At 37.4% G+C, this 24,060-nt stretch overlaps 1 protein-coding gene and 1 long non-coding RNA gene across 3 annotated transcripts in view; one reads left to right on the top strand and one right to left on the bottom strand.

The window, feature by feature from the left end:
• LOC141351508 (uncharacterized) overlaps positions 1 to 24,060 on the bottom strand; it is an 87,238-nt gene that overhangs the window by 60,428 nt on the left and 2,750 nt on the right. The window lies entirely within an intron of this gene.
• Positions 939 to 22,227, top strand: cacng7a (calcium channel, voltage-dependent, gamma subunit 7a). 2 transcript variants are annotated; one of them, XM_055220700.2, is made up of 6 exons: positions 939 to 1,068; positions 7,070 to 7,265; positions 10,518 to 10,604; positions 10,906 to 11,046; positions 19,162 to 19,307; positions 21,324 to 22,227. In XM_055220700.2, the coding sequence occupies exons 1-6, from the start codon at positions 1,021 to 1,023 to the stop codon at positions 21,777 to 21,779; spliced, it is 1,074 nt and encodes a 357-aa protein (XP_055076675.2). In that variant the 5' UTR covers positions 939 to 1,020; the 3' UTR covers positions 21,780 to 22,227. The 2 variants fall into 2 exon arrangements, with proteins under 2 accessions (XP_055076675.2, XP_073714582.1); XM_073858481.1 differs by lacking the exon at positions 939 to 1,068 and adding an exon at positions 1,691 to 2,024 and having other exon boundaries at positions 7,069 to 7,265.

Below are 24,060 nucleotides of genomic sequence, written 5' to 3' on the forward strand. Positions count from 1 at the left end.
TGTAATCTTTACTTGATCTATGCAGTCTCAACTCTATAGCCCTCTGATTGGACGGTGAGTTTCCTCCCTCCCTCCTGCATCCCTGTACTCCCTGTCTTCTTCTATCAAACTCTTCCTCTCTCTCTCTCTTTCTGTTGATTTCGTGTTTTAACTCGCCCCTATTTGCCGCCTCTCTCTGATGGGACCTCTTTGAAGTCACGGTTGTCACAGCAACGACATGATAGTGAGGAAGTGGTTTCGGACTATCTCTCTGTGAAACGCTGGGGATTTTCTGAAAGTCCCAAGTCAATAAATCAAAAACAGAAATTAGCATTTCTGTTTTTATTATGCACACAGCATCCAAATTATCATTAGAGGAGTGGATTGTTTTTCCCCACAACATATATACTGTACGTGTGCCTTCAATGTAAACCACCAAAGCTATTTGATTGATTTGAAATGTCACTCTCTGATATTTTATAGTGTTGGAAGAAACGCAGAAGTGCAGTGAGAGATTAATGGTATGCAGATTTTAGGCTGTCCTTGAATAGAGATATCGGGTCAGTCAACAGCACTGTGTGCTATTTTTATCACACATGTATTAGGTTTCCCCACCAAGAGTCTAAAAATAGATTTAAAAGAGAAAGGGAAAAAAGAGAAAAGCAGAGGAGGTTTCGTAAGGGATGGGGGTGAACAGAAAGATGAGCAAATGAAAGACTAGCCCACTCTTCCCTCATTGGACCGTATAGCACTGTAATAAATCTATCATGTGGATCCTTACAGGGGAGAGCGTGTCAATCAAGATAAAATGAATACATTATTACATACTGTACATTTACATTTACCAAAATAAATATTACTATTCTAAGCCCTTTTTTGTGTTTCTCTTTGTTTTTGACTCTCAGTCAATTCGAACTAATAACAAGGCATACAAGAGTTCTTCAGTTTTGCTGTTAAAATATTTACTGTACAATCTATATTTCAGCTCTTTTATTGATCCTGACAGTGCTGACTGAACATTGAGTATCTCCTACTGAGATCATGGCTGTCAACCAGGGATCCATGCAAATAACACATCGGAATGAAAGTGTAAGTAATAATTTTGTGTATGTTGTGTCTATTTAGGTAATGTATTGTATTAACATTCACATACAGTACACAAACATGCACCAACAGTCTCATTACTTCAGGTTGCAGTGCAGCACCTTGAACTACAAACACTTATTCTTTATGACAGAAATGGTTATGACATACACACCACATGAAGATGACTACACACTGCAGTGTAATACGGATTTGCTTATGTGCTGCAGTCAAATGAAGCAGTCACTATTTAAATAAGTATGTATAACCACTATCCTTAGGTTGCTTTAAGGAAACACTAGATGTAGTATAATATAAAGCACCTAAATGTATCAATCACCTTTGCTAATAAATGTAAATCTTAGCATATGATTTTTAACATGCCTATAACTCATTACTTTTTAGATTCATAGAAAGCAATATAAATGTTAGACTAAAACACACCTAAATTAATTATTGCCAGGTAAAACTACCTATAATATAGCAAAAATATTGGACACAGTATTGGATATAAGGGTTAAGGGACACATTTTCTACTTACATCGGCTATTTAAATGTTAAATGTATGACTCATACACTAAGCTGTGCCTCCCTCCACTGACATACGCAGACCTAAAACTGTGACCTTACAGAGCATCATCACCGTCAAACTCAATCAGTGAAAGCCTTTTACCCAAAACCATCTTTGCACATCCCAGTACATCCCATTTAGCCAAATTTCCGCAGTGCCGAAAGAAGAGAAACAGTGTAGGGGTATTACAGTGAGTGAGTGAGAGCGAGCGAGCGAGAGAGAGAGGACACGCGTGTCTATGCTGTGTGTCAGTGTGTATGAAAGAGTGAGTGAGTGAGTGAGTAAGAGAGAGAGAGAGAGAGGGGAAAACTGCGAAATCCGTCAAGGTTTCCAGGCGTTTGGTTATTCCTCTCGACGCCTGTGCACCGCTGACTCGGGTCGCGTGGTAGAGGATGAGTGCACGCGCTTCTTCCTTCTTCATGCACGTTATACCGTCGCGGTATGAGTGGCGCGTGATCGATTCGTCCCGGGGTTTCCAAACCAAGTATCCGATTTTATCGCCAGGACTGACAGATTCAGTTAATGCAAATCTTCACTTTCGAGCATGCACTATCGCTATGGACAACGCAGTATAGCGCGTAACGTTCTTGTTCCGTTTTCATATTAGGCTATGGAACATTTAAGAGAAACATCACTGCTAAATACTCTGATTGGATCATTGGCATTTAAATACTGAGATATGTATTTCCTAAAGAGACGTGTATTTTCTGGTTAGATGAGAGTTAACCGATGGCTTACTATTTTGTCGCACTTCGATCGCACGAGACTCGGGTTTATGGGCATGGATAGTGTGGCAGGTGCACTTGCATTTTGTTTCATTTATACTGAAAAAATATATATTTTGGTTACGACTTGGGTTACGTCAGGAGTGTACTGCGGTTGTTGGGTTTGAGGGTAGACACGCTGCGTGAATTTGCGCGCGCGTGTAGGATAAAGTGACGCGTGGATTTCTTTTTATACACTTTTGATTCTGCTTGTAGTCACGTATGTACATTCCCACCCGTAACAATGCTAGAATATTCTTTATAAAGAATAAAGATAGCAGTTTAAGCTTTTTCACTGGTTGCTTTTACTCTGAAATCATGAATGTGCACATGGGAATGCATGTGCGTGCATGTCATTGAGAGCTGCACATGCGTGCACGCTCGTGCGTGAGACTGTCCTTTGAGATTTTGTGGGCCAAGGTCTTTCCCCAAACCCTACTATCGTCATCACGTGTCCTCTGAATACTCCAACACCATTAATTCCTTATAGAGCATCGTTTTCTTCTTCTTCCATCATCATATCCTTCAACTCTCCCCTTTTGCCAGTTGGTCTAACCTGCTGACATGGGAACATATTGCCTCCTCCACAGAAAACTTCACCCCACTGGGCTCTTGCTCATCAGTCGACTGGACAACACCATCTGTGGAAGTCCCAGTTCACCTTTCAGATGACTTTTTAAATGTGGTCATGTCTGGCATATATATTATAAACCCCCCTCAAATCCCCTGTAAAGAATCAAGAAGAAATATATGTTGTTGTTTAGTTGTTTAAGGCTAATATATATTGAAAATTTGGGTTGTGTTACGTTGTTCCTACTAGTTACAGCAGTGAGGGTTTTATTACGTTCTTACATTTTGTAGGACTGCAAAAATTTCTGTCTCAATTCCTCAAGTATGTGATTTCAGCACTGGACAGCTTTCTGTCATTGTGTTTTCATTCCTCCAGGGGGCCGGTCTTTATGTTTGCACACAAGTTATACATTCTGTGTTCCTGTATAGCTCAGTGGTACAGGTTTGTGTTAGCACTGCAAAAGGTTATGAGTTCGAACCATAAGAGCACACATAGGCCTACTAATAAAAAATAAATATTTGCAATGTCGCTTTGATCTAAACATTTTTTCTAATACTATATATTGAATTATTTTTACATATGAAAAAGTAATTGGTTTATATAATTTAGTAGGTGCCATATTTGACAAAGTCTTTAAAGGAAACATAATACATTTTCCAAGGCTAGTTATGCTAACACATGCTATAAAAATAGCTGGGTTATTTTTGACCCATAATGGGTAAATACTGGACAGAACGCATGCTGGGTTAAAAATTATCCCCCGTGCCTGGTTAAAAATTACCCAATGTTGGATTGATGTGGTATAATAACCCAGCAGTTGGGTTTAAACAACCCAGCATTGGGTAGATTTTAACCCAGCGGTGTGTTCTGTCCAATATTTACCCATTATGGGTCAAAAATAACCCAGCCATTTTTAGAGTGCAATAAAATATAATAAGTGTATATATGTAAAAGTATTTTCATAAACGCACATGAATTTTTAAACCACCAGAAACCCTTCTTGATGTAAAGAATTCAAGAGTTTTGCATTTTGCATTTCCTGACTTCAGCACCACAGCGATGGACAGCTCCCATTCGCCTCTCTTTTCTCTCTCCCACCCTGTAGCCTTGATTTGTTCTCTTTTCTTTATTTCCCTTTCACTGCGTGTCTTTCCATTCGCTTTTCCTCTCACATCCTCTGAAATGACTTTCATTGGTACCTGCACATTTACATCACAATGGCTAGATCACGTGACCAACTATTTCTGCAGTGGTTTGATCACATACTATTGGAAAACTAGCGCATGCACACACAAACAGAGGCCCGGTGTTAATAACTATAGCAATGCATTTTTCAGTGGAATTCTTATCATGTTATCCTCTCAAAGCCTTTTTTTCTCACATTTAACCTCAAAACTCCTCTTTTCTTCTTTCTTTGGGCCTCTGCCAGTCAAATCCTCACTCTTGTGTTTCCAAGCATGAGAGCAGAATGAACCAGAATGTGTTACAGTATACTGCAGCGACAAAATCATTTTCATATTCTCCCTAATTCTGTTGTTCTTTAGTGCTATAGCCTTCTTAGCTTCATTTGTCAATGCAGTCCACAGATATAATGCAAAAGGTAACAAAATCAATGCAATGGGCAGCTGTGGTGCTTTGCTCCAGAGCATCACTATAACTGCGTGTTCAACTTACATTTACATTTATGCATTTGGCAGATGCTGTTATCCAAAGCAACTTTCAGTGCATTACAAGGTATACATTTGTTTTTTTTATCAGTATGTGTGTTCCCTGGGTTCGAACCCATTACCTTTTGTGCTGCTAATGTAAAGCTAAACTTGGCCCTATAACCTTAAATTAGGAATTTAGCTAGTTGTTTGTCTGCCGAACCAACTGTTTGGCAAGCAACAGGAGTAGTTAAATAATAGCTAATGCCACTGTTACATGGCACAAAGAGTATAGTGCACATGCTCACAAGGCTGCAGGTTTGAATTCGGCCTGTTTCATGTGATGGTTCCACACCAAAACACACACCCCACAAACCCACTTGTCTGTCTTTTCTCTATACTGTATGTCCTGTATAAATGGCATGACAATATAACAGTGAGGCATTTTTTTCTTGTCATTTTAGTCATACACTGTTTAAAGGACATTGTGTTTGTCCTTCATCTGTGTACTGTCTCTTCATGCTGTATACTGTTGATGAGTCACACACTAGTTTAGTAGTCGATGAAGCGTCAAGCAGCTAATATAAAAATATTATCGCCCTGTAGTTTCCCTTCAAGCAATTTAGCATTTTAAAAACATCTAATAGCTGTCTAAACATAGCCCAAATGTCTAGGCCAGGGGGTTTAAACATTTTGATGGCAGGGACCCCCACAGGATTTTTTTTATTTTTATAAACTGTGTAAGATACGTAGTTAGTGTGATATTATAAACACAGCAAATTGTTTACAAACTTAAATAACTGGCTGCACATAGACTTTTTACAAAAAAGCTTTTTTCTCTTGAAATTTTTTGGGGACCCCTTGGAACCTTCTGGGGGTCCCCGGCACCAGTTTTAAAACCTCTGGTCTAGGCTACAACCAAGGAAAAATCTGGGCTCTCAGTATAAATGTAATAGACTAACCATAGCTTAAAAATAAAGCAAATATAATTAAACCAAACACCTTGCAATCACTGATGACTTTGCTTACATGATGGAATATCATACATGGGTCAGTGCCAAAAACAGTTTGGCAAGATGAGAAATTCAAAAATATATTTTTTAAAAGCATGCATCAGGTTTATTTCAGGTACATATAGTGTATTTATGTTAATTTTATGCAATAAAAAACATTTGTATAATTTTTATGAGAGTTAAAGGTGCAGTGTGTAATTTTTAGAAGGATCTATTGACAAAATTGCAAAATAGTATACAAAACTATATTATCAGGGGTGTATAAAGACCTTTTTATAATGAACCGTTATGTGTTTATTGCCTTAGAATGAGACGTTTTATCTACATACACAGAGGGTCCCCTTACATGTAAGCCGCCATTTTATGCAGCCATGTTTCCACAGAAGCCCTTAACAGACAAACTTTTTTACTAAGTTGTCTCCAACGATGACATGTTTGTCTGGTGGCGGCTACCGTAGTTTCTCTATGTGTTTCAAAAGCAAGAGGTGAGCAGTGGACTGAGCCATTGGTTGCAATTCATAACCTCACCACTAGATGCCGCTAAAATTTACAGACTGCACCTTTAAGACTGAATGGACCTGAAAATGTAAAATGGTGTAAGCGAAAATTGTGGCAAAGAATGAGAAATATTAAATATTTTATCCACCTTGATGGCATGTAAGCGTAATCATCAAAAAAAAAAGTAAATATAATTTTATTTGTTATTTCTATATGTACATTTTAATTCGTATTTGTAATATTTGTCCTGATATATGCTGAAAACAGCTCTGTTTTCTAAATAATGTTTGACAAATGATGTTAAAATGTATGTTAAAAATCATATAACACTAAACTAGATGATTATATTTTATTCTACATATTTTAATGAATATATTTATAAGTAATCAGCAAATTTATTTTGAAATTTGAACCCTTTTACATTTAATTGAATCATATGACACAAAATAATTAACGTCACGTCATTGACCCACATCTTGGAAGTTATTTTGGCAAAAAAAAAAAACATGAGCAAATTCACCTTTGTTAAGTTTATAAGTTGGTAACTCATAGCCGGACTATACTGGGTCTGTAGTTAGATGGTGAAATGACGGCTATTGCTTGCTGGGTTAAATTGTGTTTGCATACTTTGCCTTAAAATATTTGCCATGTGATTTAACAATATTTGGCATGAATTTTTGCACTTGATATTACTGAAGGAATGAATCTTTAGCAACCATTGAATCATCATGATTAGAATGCTTGGCAAATTTTCATGAAATATATGAACAAAAAACCAATTGGCTCATTTTGCTGTTATTGTTTTTTAAATGCAAGTTATTTGACAATAATAAACTTAAGTCTCAACATTAGTTTTGCTCCAAAAATAAGAAGCATTTAAAGGCTTCATAGTTTAACAGTTTGCTATATTTGATCCTTTCTTTATTTTTCATCTTTCTGTTTAGATGAGTTCTTTCAGCACCAGGGCACTAACGCTCCTGTCATCTGTGTTTGGGGCGTGCGGGCTGCTTCTGGTGGGAGTAGCTGTGTCTACAGACTACTGGTTGTTAATGGAGGAAGGCATCGTTCTGCAGCAGAACCAGACCACCGAAATAAAGATGGCTCTGCATTCTGGACTCTGGAGGGTCTGCTTTGTAGCTGGTAGGTCCCATTACGGATGGCACCAAGTCTTTACCTGCCCACTTTATTGCTGAGACAAATTTTTAATTATAACCCAAATGATTGTGATATCACGTTGTGAACTTCTAAATTTGCATCAGGTGTTGCTTGTATGTCTGCAATTAAAGAATGTGGATGGTAATGTTTGTCTGCTATATTTGTCCTTGGTTCAATCACAGTTTTTGTTGGATGTCTGCTGTGTTATGCAGCTGACTGGGTTTCGGTGTCCCATCACACTGGTGTGGCATGCTGTTGCATCACCCTCCAAAGTCGTGCCACACGATGAAAATAGTAAGGCTGAGTGGGCACAAGACACCGAAACAGCATATGCAGTTACCGCGTACGATTCCGGGGTTAATGAAAGATGCTACGAAATTGTTGTTCAGCTTTGTTTAAAGAAAAAGTCATCATTATTTTAAAGAAGTGGTTGTATTTTATCTGTTGCACAAACGAGCTTGCTTTGTATGGCATGCTGGTCTGTTTTCATATGCCGACTGGAAGTGCTGAGGTGGATTGAAACGATGGCACACCAGTTGGTTGCAAATGGCTGACTAAGAGAAGTGTGAGAATGATGATGTCACCTTGTCTTCTAGCTTTATCAGTGTTGTTAACATTATATTCTGTTTGTGTATGTTTGACAAATTGCTAAGCAAATACTTTGGTTATTACTAGGTGTATTTTGTGTGTGCAGTTAGGACTTTTTCATGCATTTCTAAAAGTGTTTGATATATGTGTGCTCTACACAGACTCTTTTATGTGTATGTGCATGTCTGCCAATAAGGGAGGTTTTATGTTCCCTGCTTTTTGCATTTAATGCAGAAGTGTCATGCACTTTGAAACTAGTACACTCTAAAAAATGCTAATGCTGGGTAGGGTCACAAAGGGGTGAGACCAGTCGTTGGGTTAAATTAACCCAGAAAAGGTTTATATTTGACCCAACAATAGTTTAAAACCACCCAGCATTTTGGGTTGGAGCAACCCAGCATACGGTAGGTTCAATTACAACACAAAGGACTGGGCTTGTCTCTTTTTGACCCAACGCTGGATTGAAAATAACCCAGCAATTTTTTTAGACTGTATACGCCTGTAGCTCAGAGTATCTGTACAGCATTGTGTTAATTCAGGATTTGATTCCCAGGGAACACACATTGTGATTCAAAAAATATTTAGATTAAATGCAAGTTACTTTGAATGAAGGCATCGGCCAACTGCATAATATAAAGGTGTTGATGTCTTTCTTTGTTCAGTCTAGAATAAATTAACCCTTGTGCATTGTTCAAATTCACTACCCTTTCATGTTGTTAGTGGATTAAACCATCCACTAAATTAAACGGCTGTAAAAATGTATCAGATAAAATATTTTTTTAATCAACCTGATCAAAACTACCAAATCTTTACAAAAATTCTATGATTTTAACTCTTTAATTGCCAAGTTCATAAGTGGTGTCACTGATTTGGGGAAAAAAACACAAAATGACTTTTTTCAAAATTCAAAGCATTGTCTCAAAATATGTGTAAATTTTTGTCACCAAAAATCATCCCATTTCCTCAAGCACAGATAGTTATGGCCAAATGAAGACTTTAAAAAAGTGGATGAAAACATCCCCAACAACACATAAGGGTTAAGTTTTTTTTAGGAAAACATTCCATGATTTTTGTCAATTTAATAGGCTTTATTGGACCCCAACAATTTACAGTTTCAATGCAGTTTAAAATTGCAGTTTTAATGCAGCTTCAAAGGGCTCTAAATGATCCCAAACGAGGCATAAGGGTCTTATATAGCGAAACAATTGTCATTTTTGGCAAGAAAAATTTTAAATATTCACTGTTCATTGAAACTACAAACTGTTGGGGTCCAATAAAGTCTATTAAATTGGAAAAAACCTTGAATGTTTTTCTTAAAGGACAAGTTTGGTGTTTTGCACTTAAAGCCCTGTTTTCAGATTGTTTGTGATGGGGTAGAGCGGTTTTGACTGAAATTTCAGCGTATGCGGCTGGCCCGAGAATTTTCGGATGATCGTTGTTTCACCTCCCACCTCTACAATAGGTGTATAGGTGCACAGGAACAATCCTTCCTAAAATGCATTAAACTTTCGTTTACAAAGACGTGAACTCGCAGAGTGGTCAGGGGTGTTCACTGATATGCTCACACAAAAATCATTGCAAAAGATGCTTTCCAAAAGCTGTTTTACCATTCGTTGTAAACTGGTGGACCTATTTTTCCAAACGCCTCACACCCGTACATTCTTCCATTGAGAGCCTAAATAATAGACACTCCAGCCCAGTTGGTGGCGATAATCCACCTTTCCCAATTGCAAGAATACAAAAAAACTCCCGGCGCGGAGTAATACCGTACCTCACAGCACATCTAATACAAGTCAACTACGATAAAACCTGTTGGAATGCGTCTTTTGCAGCGATTTTTGTGTGAGCATATCAGTGAACACCCCTGACCACTCGGTGAGTTTCACGTCTTTGTAAATGAAAGTTTAATGCATTTTAGGAAGGTTTGGTACTGTGCACCTATAAACCCATTCTAGAGGTGGGTGGTGATAGAACAAACACCCGCAAATTCTCGGGCCAGCATCATATGTCTAAATTTCAGTCAAAACCGTTCTATTTCATCATAAACAGGGCTTTAAGTGTAAAATACCAAACTTGTCCTTAAAAAAACATTATTTCTTCTCGACTGAACAAAGAAAGACATCAACATTTGGATGACATGAGGGTGAGTAAATTATCCAGATTTTGAAATGGAGTAGAAAATGGAGTAATCCTTTAACAAAGTGGATTTTAACTTAAAATAACAACAAAAATAAAATAACAAAAAATACTTGTGCAATAATAATTCTAAGTAAAAAATACATTTAAAGTTAGTTAATTTAACCAAATGTTTGGATTTGTTCATATATTTGATTAGTTTTTTTGTACATTATGGTCATGTCTATTTTCATTTAGGGCAAGTAAGCCCAAATAGTAGTGACCCTCAAAAAATGTGTGCACGACTCTCCTGCTCCATGTCTGTGCAATGCAGCATGTTCTCTCACCTCTCTTCGCAATGTCTGAATCAAAATCATTCCTGTGTCTCTTTGTGTTTGTGCCCATCTATCCCTGTTACTGTCAATCTCTCTCTCTCTCTCTCTCTCTCTCTCTCTCTCTCTCTCTCTCTCTCTCTCTCTCTTTCTGTTTCTCTTTGTGTCTTTCTGTTGCTCTTTCTCTCACTTTCTGTCTCAGGGCCAGAGAAGGGGAGATGTGTGGCAGCTGAATACTTTACTGAGCCGGAGATAGAGATCACTACGGAGAACACAGCCAATATACTAAGTAAGAAGATCTAATGCACTGCACCATGCATAAATCCACATGAAAAAATGTATGAGAATGTACGTAAAATAAAGAAATACAGTATTTAAGAGTCTGCATTCTTTCCAAATAACTCATAAAATGTCTAATATTTTGAACAGTATTACCTTCTTTAGGCAAAGTCTCAAATTGCCCATTAAAGTCTAAAACATCCTAATCTGTAACTCTTATCCTATACTGTACAGCGTTTTTATTCATTGTTCTTATCTCACACAGTGTTTCATATATCATATTATTTACAGTATTATATTTGCTCTATTAGAAATGGTCAGGACAGCCACCCCCTTCCCCATGGTCTCGCTCCTCTTTGTCTTCACGGCCTTTATCATAAGTAACATCGGCCACATTCGTCCCCAACGCACCATCCTGGCCTTTGTCTCTGGAATCTTTTTCATCTTATCAGGTAAACTGTGCATGCAACCATTGCTTTGTACACTGTAATCTAAAATATATGAAAAGTAGAATAATATTTATAAAATGGTTTGTTTCAGTCCTTGATTCTGATTGGTCAATATGTGTGATTTATTTAAAATTCCAAATGTATAAAATGAACGTAAGCTTGGGAATGTTAATCATTCCAAGTGCATTAGTTCCATGTGCTGTTTGTTGATATTCAGTTTCAGTGGTACTGATAATTCTGCTAGCTTCTGTCTGAAATCAGGCTGAGAATTCCATTGAGAGGTTTGCATATTTAATGAATGGTAATCGCGATATCCATCTATGCTTATGTTCTTATACACCATATCTACTAAGTGGTTATTTTTCTCTCAGACAGTAATTAATGAGAAGGGTCTCCAGTCAACAGAGTTCTGTATTTTAGAGAGAAATTAGTTCAATTTGCATGCCAAGCACAGCATGTTTTCAAATGGATATCACCTGTTTCCTTCAGTTTCTTCTATTCTGCCTTTGGGAATATTTTGAACGAATCCTGATAAACAGCAAAGCGATACCATACATTAATGTGTATATATAATCTTTGTTAAACCCTGTCTAAAAAATACTTCTACTGTGATACAGAAATAATAATTCAGTTTAATTGCTCATGTTATTCTCTCAGGCTATGTTAAGACAGTATTAGCGGGTTGTGAATTTCCCACAATACTTTGGGCATCGCTGTGCAACAGAGCTATATCAGTTAATGGTATCAGTTGTCTGGCAATAGCCGCATGAATCAGCCTGCAGGGACAGTTTTCTCATGAATGTTTAGGATCCTCTGAACAGTTCTAGATTCCTGGGACAGATACATCTATTATCACTTGTTTTTAAAATGGGATGTTGGTCCATGCAGCGCTCTAGCCGTTAGCATAAAATAGCTGTATATGTTTTAGCTGTATGCATAAAATACAATATACTGACATTTATGATGCGAGTACTGACGGAGGTTACATATTGTTATTCGCCTTAAAAGATAGTTCACCCCCAAACAAAATCCTTTCCATTATTTACGTTTGAATCCCCAATATCTTTCCTTTGTTCTTTAGCACCCAAACATAGATTTTTTTAAAGTGTTGTTTAGAGTTTAGCTGGTCCCATAGTTACCATAAAACCGTTCAAGCTTTAGAAGAACCAAAAAGTGTTAAATGAAAAAAATTATTTGCTGCCTTAAATTTTTTTTACACTCTGTGGTCCAAAAATGCTGCACCGCGTTTTGACATGTTTTTTCCTCATCAAGGCTGAACCAACTTAAAATACTCCATCATTAATAATCATAAAAACATGATACACATATCCAAAGAAAGCCTTAAATATCTACTTTTAAACGAGCTAATTATAATCGAAAACAAATATTGCCTGTTTATATAATCTGTATTGAAGTAAAGAGAGTACAGTTTTTCCTGTCTGACTTCATTAATGAGGTCACGCCCACAGGCGGTACCCGCTTTTCACTTGGAAAGGACAAACAAAGCCAGCCCAGTCTCACAAAATTTCGTTATATAGTCACGTAAATTTTTGATTCTTTTTTGTGTTATTATCACAAATTTCCGCCTTTTTTGTGATCGTATAACGACTTCCTGTTTTCGTGTGATTATCACGTATTGGTTAATCAACTGTTTTGTCCTATTTTCTTACCATTGTCGCTTCGATTTAGGGTTAGATTTACATAAAATGACATCCCTACTCAACCCCAACTCTAACCCTAACGCCAGGCGACATATACAAAAATAAATCAGAAAAAATAGTATAAACCAATACATAAAGTGATATTCTAATGCAACCACCAAATCTAACCCTAAACCAAAGCGACAATGGTTTGAAAATAGGAAAAAGCAGTTAAGTAACCAATACATGATAATCACACGAAGACAGGAATTCGTTATACGATCACAAAAAAAAACGCGGAAATTCGTGATAATATCACGAAAAAAGAATAAAAAATGTATGTGACTATATCAAAAAACCTTGTGAGACTAGGTAGACAAAGCATAAAGTTTAATCAGATTTAAAGACTTTACTGTGTATTTGGATAATAAACATTACACGTGATGAAGATCTTCATTTATGTCTGGACAATGAGGAAGAGTGCCTCTGTCTTATTTCAGCATTTTTTTTCTTTTTTTTATAAACACGCATTAACATAATTTACTTAAAAATACAAACATGTTCATACATGTTAACTCACATATTATTTTAGCACAGTTTGTGCTGAATACAATGTTATGTGATATTAGCCATTATTATGTTTAAACCAACTGAAAAAGACCAAATGTAAGAGCATGTCAGAACCTTTGCCAGTGTCCGAAAATGGTCGGACCCCAGAGGATTAATCAACTCAGATTTACATGTCATTTTAATGTATCTTGAGATGCTACAACTTATAAAATAAGGTTGACTTATATCAGCTATATTTTATAAGTTATAACAACTCATCTCTAGTCAAGATAAATAATAGTAAGTTAAAATTACTTGTAAATCCAAGTTGATTAAACAAAAACAAAATTGGGCACATGTCCAATGCAACTTTTGCTAATTTAACAACGGGAAAAATGGTTTGTGCGCTGAGCGCACGGTCGAAAAGGGTTGTTTATTTTCTCCTAATGAGTAATGGGTGTGTTTTGGGTGTAACGTGCAATAAAACAATGAGAGTCTTATCTCTCATTCCCTTTAAAAGCCAGTTGCGCTGGCGCTATGTCTAATCCCTATTTAGATGATGGACTTTGTAAACTGAAAAACTAAGCAGAGAAAGAAGACCCCAGTTTAAGAATAATGTTAAAAAAATGTGTTGTTTTCATTTTTATAAAAAAATTTATTTTTTGGATTAAAACCTTTAAAAGCGGTTTTCTTTCAGTCATAGAAGTACAAATAGCAGGCTTTTAATTGATCTAAATGTATTGATATCCTACATAATCATTTTAATCTCATAAAATAATTTGCAAATATGCAAGAAAAGGTTTGCACTCTAAAAATACAAACAAGAGAAAGAATTGAAGAAACATGCAGAGAGCCGAAGCGTTTCAGCACTCGGACAGCGCCATGGGATTTTTTAAAAGCATTACTTAAAATGTTTCTCGTCTCACCATATCCACCTACAGAGTCATCATATACAATAAATCCGTAGGGTAGCATTTAAAAAACATTTTAAAATAGATTTTGCATTTGTTTAAAACAAAGCATTTATTTACTACAAGGCTACAGGTGAAGCAGCTCTTTACGCCTTCTAACGTCTCATAATCGGTCCTCATTTATGTCCAAGAGACTCAATAATAATTCTTTACATTTCAATCCTTTAATTTTTCATATTTAAAAGCATTTTTGTGCTGCTTCGCATTCATGTATGTGATAAGCAAACCCGCGTTGTTACCGCGCATATTACTAACAAGCTCTTTAAATAACAAAAAAAACATATTGCGCCATTGACTTTAGACCAGGTTTTTGTTGGTCAATGGCGAAGTCTATTTTAGTTGCCTCAAAATAGCAACGCACCAACAATGCACCTGAACACACCTCATTTTCAGGGCAGAACGGCCATGGGTGTAAAATTTGGCACAAATGCATTTGCTATTTAAACAACATGGCGCCAAATGTGAAAATGATAATTGCGCCATGTTGAAACTAGCAAAAGACACTTGCATCGCGCATTGTGCTGCATTGCGCCGGGTGTATGATAGAGCCCTTAAGGTAACAATTATTTTACAGTGCACTTACTTGACTTGGATCATATTTTAAGTGTCCTGAAGCCATTTACTCCTATTTTGTTGTGGATATCATTGTTGTTCAGTTGTTACACATTATTTAAAATAAAACATCCTAAAACTGACTAAACAGCAGTTCAGGCACAGAGAATGTGCACTACAAGAGAAGTACAGGTCAAACCTTCCATCAAATAATGGATTATATTTTAGTTTGTTTTTCACCAAAACCTCGTATGCCTTCAGGACAATTCCATTATACGGCACGAGGCGAGTGGAGTTATTTGTTTAACACTTTATGGTCCTCTAGAAGCTTGAAGGGGAGATCACCATCCACTCCCATAGTAACCAAAAAACCAAAACAACTATTTAAAAATTCTGCATTTGGATTCTAAAGAACAAAAAAAAAAAACACATTTGGTGATCAAATGATGTGAGAGTAAATAAATAATGACAAAGTTTTCCTTATCACCTATAATTTTTTCTACCCTAAAATTAGGTAGGTAGGGCAGGTTCTGCTTGTTTTTATATGTTATATCAACTCCTAATAATCTGTAGTCAAAATGTAAAATAATTATTTGATTCAACTTAAAAATTCAAGGCAGCTAAGGGTAGTAATCATTTAAATAAAAGGCTTACAATTATGCCATACAATGTCCTTTAGATATGACTGCAGTATATTCACAATACAGCATGGATTCCCTTACAGTATTGCTTAGTCGTAGGACATGATTTGCGCTTCTAAGCGATACCATTTATACTACAATAACAAATTAACATTCACACATTTTATGTCATTGAATTGCTCTTAAATTGTAATTTGCCTCACTCTCTTCAATAGATTTCAGTGAATTAACAAAGAGACAAAAGCAAGGACTCAGCAGTAGTGGAAATGCCCCAATCGTTTCCTTAGGGGCGGGGCAAACCGAGGTCAAAAGATCCCATGTGCTGCAACCACTGCAGTTACAGTACAGTACAGTACAGTACGCACTACTGCAGTTTAATAATAATGGATTGTGTAATGCGGGGAAAAAGCACGACTGCAGATTCTCGAGGTAGCACAGGCAGCTGTCCACAATAAATCCATGCTGTGTAGCACTGCATCGGGTACTAATGTTACATTTAGCTCAGCATTTTGTACTACAGAATTATCAATAAACAACCACAACAGCATGCGGCAAAGTGCTTATCACATAAAAAACGGCAAAGAAATAGTAAACCTGTGATTTTTTTACAACAATATGGGTATAAATACCACAGTACGAATCACTCCCCGGCATCACTTTTAGTAACTGTTATGGGATCGTGCAGATCTTTATTTCCTGTGCTCTTTCTGTGCACCATTATTGAATATTCACTAAACATCTCAGTTTATTGCTTTCGACTGGAGAGCAAAAAGGTATTAGTGTTTTACGTCCGAGCTTGTTTATGTACAAATATTAGCTTTAATGTGACACAGCAGTTTAACACCTAACCTACTGCAAGTGTAAGAGCATCCCTTGTTGGTATTCTGAGTGCAGACAGCTGGCAGTGACAGACTGAGATAATGTGTTTGATTACGCCAGAGGGTTTCCTATTGTCTTTTTCTCTCTCCCTCGCTCTGCAATTACAGCAGCGGGGCTTTCTCAATCATAACCACAGCAACACTGAACACACTATAAATGTTAATGTCTCCCTGTATGACAGGTTTCCTGTTCGTGCGTTGGTTTAACTTTTTTTCTCTGCGTTCAGAGAGCGTTCGGAGCGAAACGGTTTTGATTGAACAGGCTGTAATATTAAAAAGCTGCGGCGTCAAGAACCCTTTTATGTTGATGGTTACAAGGCATATGTTTAGTTTTTCCATTTGTCATTTTCATTATAACTTGTATGTTTTTTTTAAATTGCATTCAAATACCTTCCTGCACTATTTGTGCTACATACATAAATGATAACCCCAATCAGTGTTCGAATTGAGGGGGGGCTGGGGTGGTCCCGGGCCTCCTATAAGTAAAGCCCGATTTATAGTCGTGCGTAAACTCTATCTACGCCGTATGGTTATCCGTAGCCTGTGCATAGCTCTGCGTAGCCTGACGTGCACCTCGCACATTTTTTTACAGCGCGTCAGATCTACGCGGACCGCAAGCACTATGATTGGTCCACCAGTACCCCTCCCGTCAGGTAAAAAAAACGGTGTCATAGGTATTTCCGTTTGCGATGGTGAAAACAAAAATGAACCAAGCTAAGGAGTGATTTAACTCAAACTGCAACAAAAGTCGCTGTTTATTTACTTCCATCATTGCTGGTCTTCTCAAATCATACACAACAAAGTTGCTGTTTCTTCTTCGTTTGTGGTTAACTTGCCAAGCTTCTTCTTCTTTGACGGTGGGGCTGCTACTGTGGTTACACGCATGGATACTGCCTACCAGCGGTCTGCGCGTGTGTTTGCACGTCGACGTGGACGACGACGCAAAAGTATAAATGAAAACCGACATGGAACCTACGCCGTCGCGGCTACGCTGTAGGACCTACGCACAACTATAACGACCCCTTAATGAGGGACCCCTACCAAGCACAAAAATATAATTTAGGGGGTCCCCTGGTTTTTATTTAGAATACTACATTTTAAAGCTGCGTTGCCACAAAGCGATTGATACTCTTCATTATTTGTCCCAATTTCGCATTAAACTAATCCAAAAGATTTCTGTCTGAAATAAATGTAAACTCTCAAGTCTGTAAACTCTCATGCTGTTTTTTGAAGCAATTGACAGATTGGTATATTTAGGATTGAGTTAGGGGGTTTAAAAAATCTTCTCAAACTATTATTTTACACTAATTTAAGGGGTAAAAAATTGTTAGGGTTTGAGATAAAGGCGGGGTGCATGACTTTTGAAAAACACTTGGGAGTCGGGCTGACTACCAAAACACACAATCAGCAGTAAGGGGCATTTCTACTAACTGACATCATTGCCTGGGTTGCGTATGTGGGGGCGGGTCTATCAAAACAAGGTCCAGATTCTATTGGGGTAGGGGCGTGTTTGTTTAGGTGATTACAAATATCGGCTTTCAGAGATCATGCATCAAGATCTTCGAGGGTGCTCGATGTGAAGTTCATCACAACGTTTATATTACAGCCTGTCATGTGTGTGGTTCGTAATTTCAAAATATGTGTTCTGCGTGTCGAGCGATCCTATGTGCACCACGCGTCTTGTCAAAATAAGTGCCTGCTGCAGGCGCGTCTAAAGGGATTATGATAAAAGAGACGCTCGCGTTTCCCAGATACTCATATAATCTCATGCGTGATCAGAATTTAGTGATAAGAGAGTGTCTTGCGTGTATTTTGTGTACGTGAGCGTTTCTTTTATCATAAACGGTTTTGACGCGTGTGCAGCAGGCACTTATTTTGTCAAAATACGTGATGCAACTGGTTCATTTGACGCAACAAACTCATATTTTGAAAACATGACCAACACACGACACTCTGAATACTTATTTTGAATTTGCGCCCCTCGGATGAGCAGTCACGAGCCGCCCCTGTGTAAAGGTAAATTTGGTCCAGGATCACATCTAACTTTGTGAAATCTTTGGGACACAATAATGACGTGGGGGGGGGATAAGCTAGGGGACCCTGTAATCTTTGACATAATTCGAACACTGCCCAATCCTACTGCACATTAAGGATAGATTGCTATTAAAACAGTAAATAATAAACTTTGTTATTCTGAAAGTTTGTTAGCAACCATCTGGCAATGCCGTAGTAATCATCCAGAACATTTTTATAACTAAATAGCTATGCATTACATTACAATGCGTAACAGTCACTAACAGCACCCTGGCAACCACACTAGCACACATTTGCATGAGCAAGCACCAGCCGCAATTCTCATCAACATAAAAATGTGTAATTTCCAATTTATTCGTTTTACAGAAAGCACCTTTACAAAGTGGTGGCTCGTGACTGCTCATCCGAGGGGCGCAAATTCAAAATATGTGTTCGGCGTGTCGTGTGTTGCTTGTGTATTCAAAATATGTGTTTGTTACATCATGTGAACCATGTGCATCATGTGTTTTGTCAAAATAAGTGCCTGCTGCACACGTGTCAAAATCGTTTATGATAAAAGAGACGCTCACGTTCACAAAATACACAGAGGAACCTCCCTTAACAGTAAACTCTGATTACGCATGAGATTATATGAGTATCTGGCAAATGTGAGCGTCTCTTTTATCATAAACCCTTTTAGACACTTATTTTGAGACACATGACACGTGATGCACATAGGATCACTCGGCGTGCAGAACACATATTTTGAAATTACTTCGCATCGAGCGCCCTAGAAAAAGAAGTCACCGGCCGTCAGTGCCTTTACATAAACATTTTCTTGCGTAATTAATGTATCTCTTTCTGTCTTTTTCAGGTTTGAGTTTAGTGGTTGGTCTGGTGTTGTACATCTCCAGTATAAACGATGAGGTGATGAACAGGCCTCGGGAAGCAGAGCAGTTTTTTCACTATCACTACGGCTGGTCGTTCGCCTTTGCTGCCAGCTCCTTCCTGCTTAAAGAGGTCAGGCGCATCGACCACCTAAACCCACCGCCGTCAGCTGTGTTCTTTAAAATGCATCAGTGTTAACAGTTTTGCTGTTGTTAGCTTCTAAACCATAGGTCTGCCCTCATCAGTATGCATTCATTTTAGCCTACTGTAGCATCCTTCTGGGTAAAGATAAAGCACTTTTGGTTTCATTGCATTTATGCTAATTTGCTGCGCTCAGTTTAGCAATTTGAAAATGTCAGCATTTAGTGTCGGCAGTATCTTCATTAACATATATCTGTATCATATGCATGTATCACTGTATGTTACAGTCTATTGATCTGGAACCTGCACAACAAAGCTGTAATGTAGTGTTTAGAAAGCTCATTAATGTGGATTAATGTTTTCAAATATCAGCTGCTGTCTGTTATGTGCACACGTATGTGGTCTGGTTAATGCTAAACTGTTATATATAAGCCTGACTCAGAGATATTCAAATTATTTGCATATTTATGCAAAGATTAAGATAATAAAGTGATAAAGAACATCCTTCATCAGCTTCAGATCTCATAACACCAGGTACCAGGTTAATCGTACAAACTATATGATTATTATAAAAAAAACAATAACCAACGTCACAGGGGCAAAGCAAATTGTACAAAAAACGTAGGAATGTGGTCGTAGGAATTAATATCAGTTAGTCACCTCGTAAAATATGTACGAATGAGATAATTTTGGCTTCAAGTCTAGCTGCTTGCATATGAGGAGCTCAAACGCAAAAGCCTCTAAACGCAACCTCTGTCAAAAATGAGATATTAACCAAATGCTCTTAGAAATTATTGTATACTTTCCCTTAAAGGTGCAGTGTGTAATTTTTAGCGGCATCTAGTGGTGAGGTTTCAAATTGCGCCCAACGGCTCAGTCCACGGCTCATCCCTCGCTTTTGAAACGCATAGAGAAACTACGCTAGCCACCATAGGACAAACATGTCATCATCAGAGACAACTTGGGAAACAAAGTTTGTCCGTTTAGGGCTTCTGTAGAAAAATGGTGGCACAAAATGGCGACTTCCATGTAAGGGGACCCTCGGCGTATATAGATAAAAATGGCTAATTTTAAGGTAATTAAAACATAATAGTTCATTATGAAAGGTCTTTATACACCACTGATAATATAGTTACGTATATTATATTGCATTTCTGTCAAGGGAATCTTCTGAAAGTTACACACTGCACCTTTAAAGGGACACTCCACTTCTTTTGGAAATATGCTAATTTTCCAGCTTCCCTAGAGTTAAACAATTGATTTTTACCGTTTTGGAATCCATTCCACCGATCTCCGGGTCTGGCCGTACCACTTTTAGGATAGCTTAGCATAATCCATTGAATCTGATTAGACCATTAGCATCACACTCAAAAATGATCAAAGAGTTTCAATATTTTTCCTATTTAAAACTTCTGTAGTTACATTGTGTACTAAGACCGATGGAAAATTAAAAGGTACGATTTTCTAGGCCGATATGGCTAGGAACTATACTCTCAAACTGGCGTAATAATCAAGGACTTTGCTGCCGTAACATGGCTGCAGCAGGCGTAGTGATTATGCAGTGCCCGAAAATAGTCCCCTTGGTTACTTTCAATAGCAGGGGACTATTTTCGAGCACTGTGTAATATCATTTGGATATTTTTGAGCGTGATGCTAATGGTCAAATTGGATTCAATGGATTATACTAAGCTATGCTAAAAGTGGTACCGCCATACCCGGAAATCGTCTGAAAAACGGTAAAAATCAAATGTTTAACTCTAGGGGAGCTGGAAAATTAGCCTTTTTTCAAAAAAAAGTGGAGTGTCCCATTAAAATCCGCTTTTTCCCATTCAGAAATGCTGGTTTGTTGGCAAAATCCATTAAGAGTCTGATTAAAAATGCTCGTTTACAAGAAAACATGTCAGAGGGTTTTGCATCTGAGACCTTCATAAGTTAACTTAGAATTTGAAGAATCTGATCAAACAAACCGCGAATTAAGGTACTGATTCCCTATTTTTGTTTTGCTAGGGTGCTGGGGTCATGTCTGTCTACCTCTTCATGAAACGCTACGCTGAGGAGGAAATGTACCGGCCCCATCCTGCACTCTACCGCCCTCGTCTGTCTGAATGCAGTGACTACAGTGGGCAATACCTGCACCCTGAGTCCTGGCCACCTCCGCAGCGTGGCCGCAGTGCTTCTGAGCTGTCTAGCGACATCTCCATTCAACTCAACCAGACCCCTCTGCCTCCACCGCCAAAGAGCTGCGGGCCCTCCAATCCACCCTCTTCATCAGGGCCGTCCTCCGCGGCCAGCTATCATATCCAACCTGCTTCATCTTCCTCCTCTTCTTCCTATCCTCACACCATCCACTCCTCCCATTCTGGTGGCCCTATCCCTCAATCTCTTCCAATGGCCACACCCCCATCGGCGGTGCCTCCTCCTCGCTACCAAGCTCACATGCGTATGAGCGCCTCCCCATGTTAAAGTTATTCTGTATAACGTACCTGAAGAATAATATTTGTATAACTTTAAGTAGCAGGGAGGCAAGAGAAACAGGCAAGTGGGACTTTTAATGTACTGTAGGAGCAAACTAGAGACAAGGGTGCTAGCAAGTTGAAAAGATGTAGAGAAGGAAGCCCTTCACTTACAATTCTGTGCCTGAATCTCACTGACATTTCAACAGATTCTCAGAGAGAGATTAATAAGTAAGGGAATGGAGGTATTAGCATTTATATATAGAATGTATGAAGAAGACGAAGAAGGAAAAGTTACATTATAGTGAAAGAGACAAAAGTACAAAATACTGACTTGCTGAAAATAGTTGTATAACTTATATATACATTTATATTTAAAGTGTAAAAATCTTATCAAAGATCTTTTTGGACACCTCTCCTATCTGGTATCATACAAAAATATTCCACCTTTTCCATAATTTCAAAGACTATTTATACCATTTTGTCTTGTTTGTACTGAAATGCAAAGGCACAAACAGCCTATGCCAGATTTCTTTATCTGGTGTGGCAGATTCCTTAAAGTGGACAAGAACTATACATTCTGTACATACTTACTCCAGAAGGGTTGTATAATCATCATGTATGTATAGGTATTCAAACATATGTTTTATCATCTGGGCATTGAAAAGGTGTGAGGGGAACTACAACTAGGGGTACTGTTCACTGTTTTCTCTTTTCCTATCAATTTGTAATGTTTTTAGATTTGTACATGAGAGTAGATGTTATAACACTGGCTTATAGATGCTTACCATCCCAAATGTTGTATGCTTGGCCCTATGGCCCTCAAATGCCTTGTGTTTTCATGTGCTCTCTCATTTCAAAAAATTTCCAAAAACAACAACAACAAAAGACGTTAGCAGTTGTATACAGTAACATGACACAAAAGAAAGATTTTTACCGTAAACATATTTAACTTATATAAAATGAAGTTTGTGTCTTCAGCTCCTATGAATGCAGGAGATATATTCTCTGTAAGGATACTCTCCTTAATTGTTTAATCATCATCTTAAAAATACAGCAATTATTTCTCTTTTATTATATTATATTATAATATTATGAAACAGTTAACTGTATTGTTTATTATTAAAAATGTATGAATTTTATGTAAGCCTACTAATATCTGTTATATTGAAACTGTTTTACATGTGCTGTTATAAAATGACAAGAACAGACTGTTTGAACAGAGCTATAATTCAAGCGGAACGTGTTTCCAAAACTATCCATATGGCTTTTCCTCATAACGCCTCTTAAGTTTGCTGCATAATGCTTTAAAGATATGAGCAATCCAAAATCAGCATATGAAGAAAGTAATTTACGTACTGAAAAATGCTGTATAAACAAGCAGGGTGCAATATCCAATATAATGGGTTTTTACGCAGTATTGTGGCCCCTATTGTCTTGCGCCATCTAATGGTAAAGCATAACTACTACATCAAATAACTTCTGTCTGAAGTACCAAGTCTTTATCTGCAACACAGGCTACATGAAATCTGTATTCAATTCACTGACTAAAATGAAGTAGATGACTAAATACTGAGTCAGCACGTCCTAGTGCCTGCAGATGCTGCATTAAATTAGCATAAAATAATCTGTGAAATTGTTACATAAAATTCCAGTTTTCTAAACCATAAGTAGGCTATTGTAAATATATATATTTTTGTGTAACAATTTGACAGCTTATTGAAATTTGTGTTGTTTTAACACATCTTGTGTTGTACCTTTTATTTATTTAAATGCAAAGTTAACACAAAATGACATATGTGTTAAATAGCATAACACAAAACAATATTTTGAGCTATTGTCACCAGTATCAATTACCATATAAATTATCTTATTTGAAAATTCCAAATGGTAAGCATTAAGCATGAAACACGCCGCTCCCTGAGTTCTGTAACTGATAGCATTGTTGTTTATAAATATTTTGAACATAAATGATTAACATATAAATAGTTATAGAAACCAGGACTGGCTCCTGCTGGATAGTAAAGAAATAAAATAACAATTTATATTATACTGTAGCTCCAGTTGGAAAAAGCAGAAATGTATAGTTAATAAATAATATATATGGAAATTAAAAGAAAGCAAAAGGAAATATTTAGGCTTATTTAAGATATATAAATGTAGTCTGCTTTAAAGTCAAAAGTCTTATCTTTTAATAATGGCTTTAGAGATGGCTTTCTGCTCTCATGGTTCCAGCTGACATTTGTTGTCCTGAGTTTTTTACTGAGGGGTCTGGCTTATAAATATGTATG

The sequence above is a fragment of the Misgurnus anguillicaudatus genome, chromosome 20 (assembly GCF_027580225.2).
Source record: "Misgurnus anguillicaudatus chromosome 20, ASM2758022v2, whole genome shotgun sequence".
NCBI classification, from domain to species: domain Eukaryota; kingdom Metazoa; phylum Chordata; class Actinopteri; order Cypriniformes; family Cobitidae; genus Misgurnus; species Misgurnus anguillicaudatus.

Excerpts from the sequence above, each read along its gene's own strand:
- cacng7a (XM_055220700.2), top strand. The coding sequence starts at position 1,021 with ATGGCTGTCAACCAGGGATCCATGCAAATAACACATCGGAATGAAAGT. Across the intron at positions 1,069-7,069 it reads TAACACATCGGAATGAAAGT|ATGAGTTCTTTCAGCACCAG; the intron begins GTAAGTAATAAT and ends CTTTCTGTTTAG. Across the intron at positions 10,605-10,905 it reads GAACACAGCCAATATACTAA|AAATGGTCAGGACAGCCACC; the intron begins GTAAGAAGATCT and ends TTGCTCTATTAG.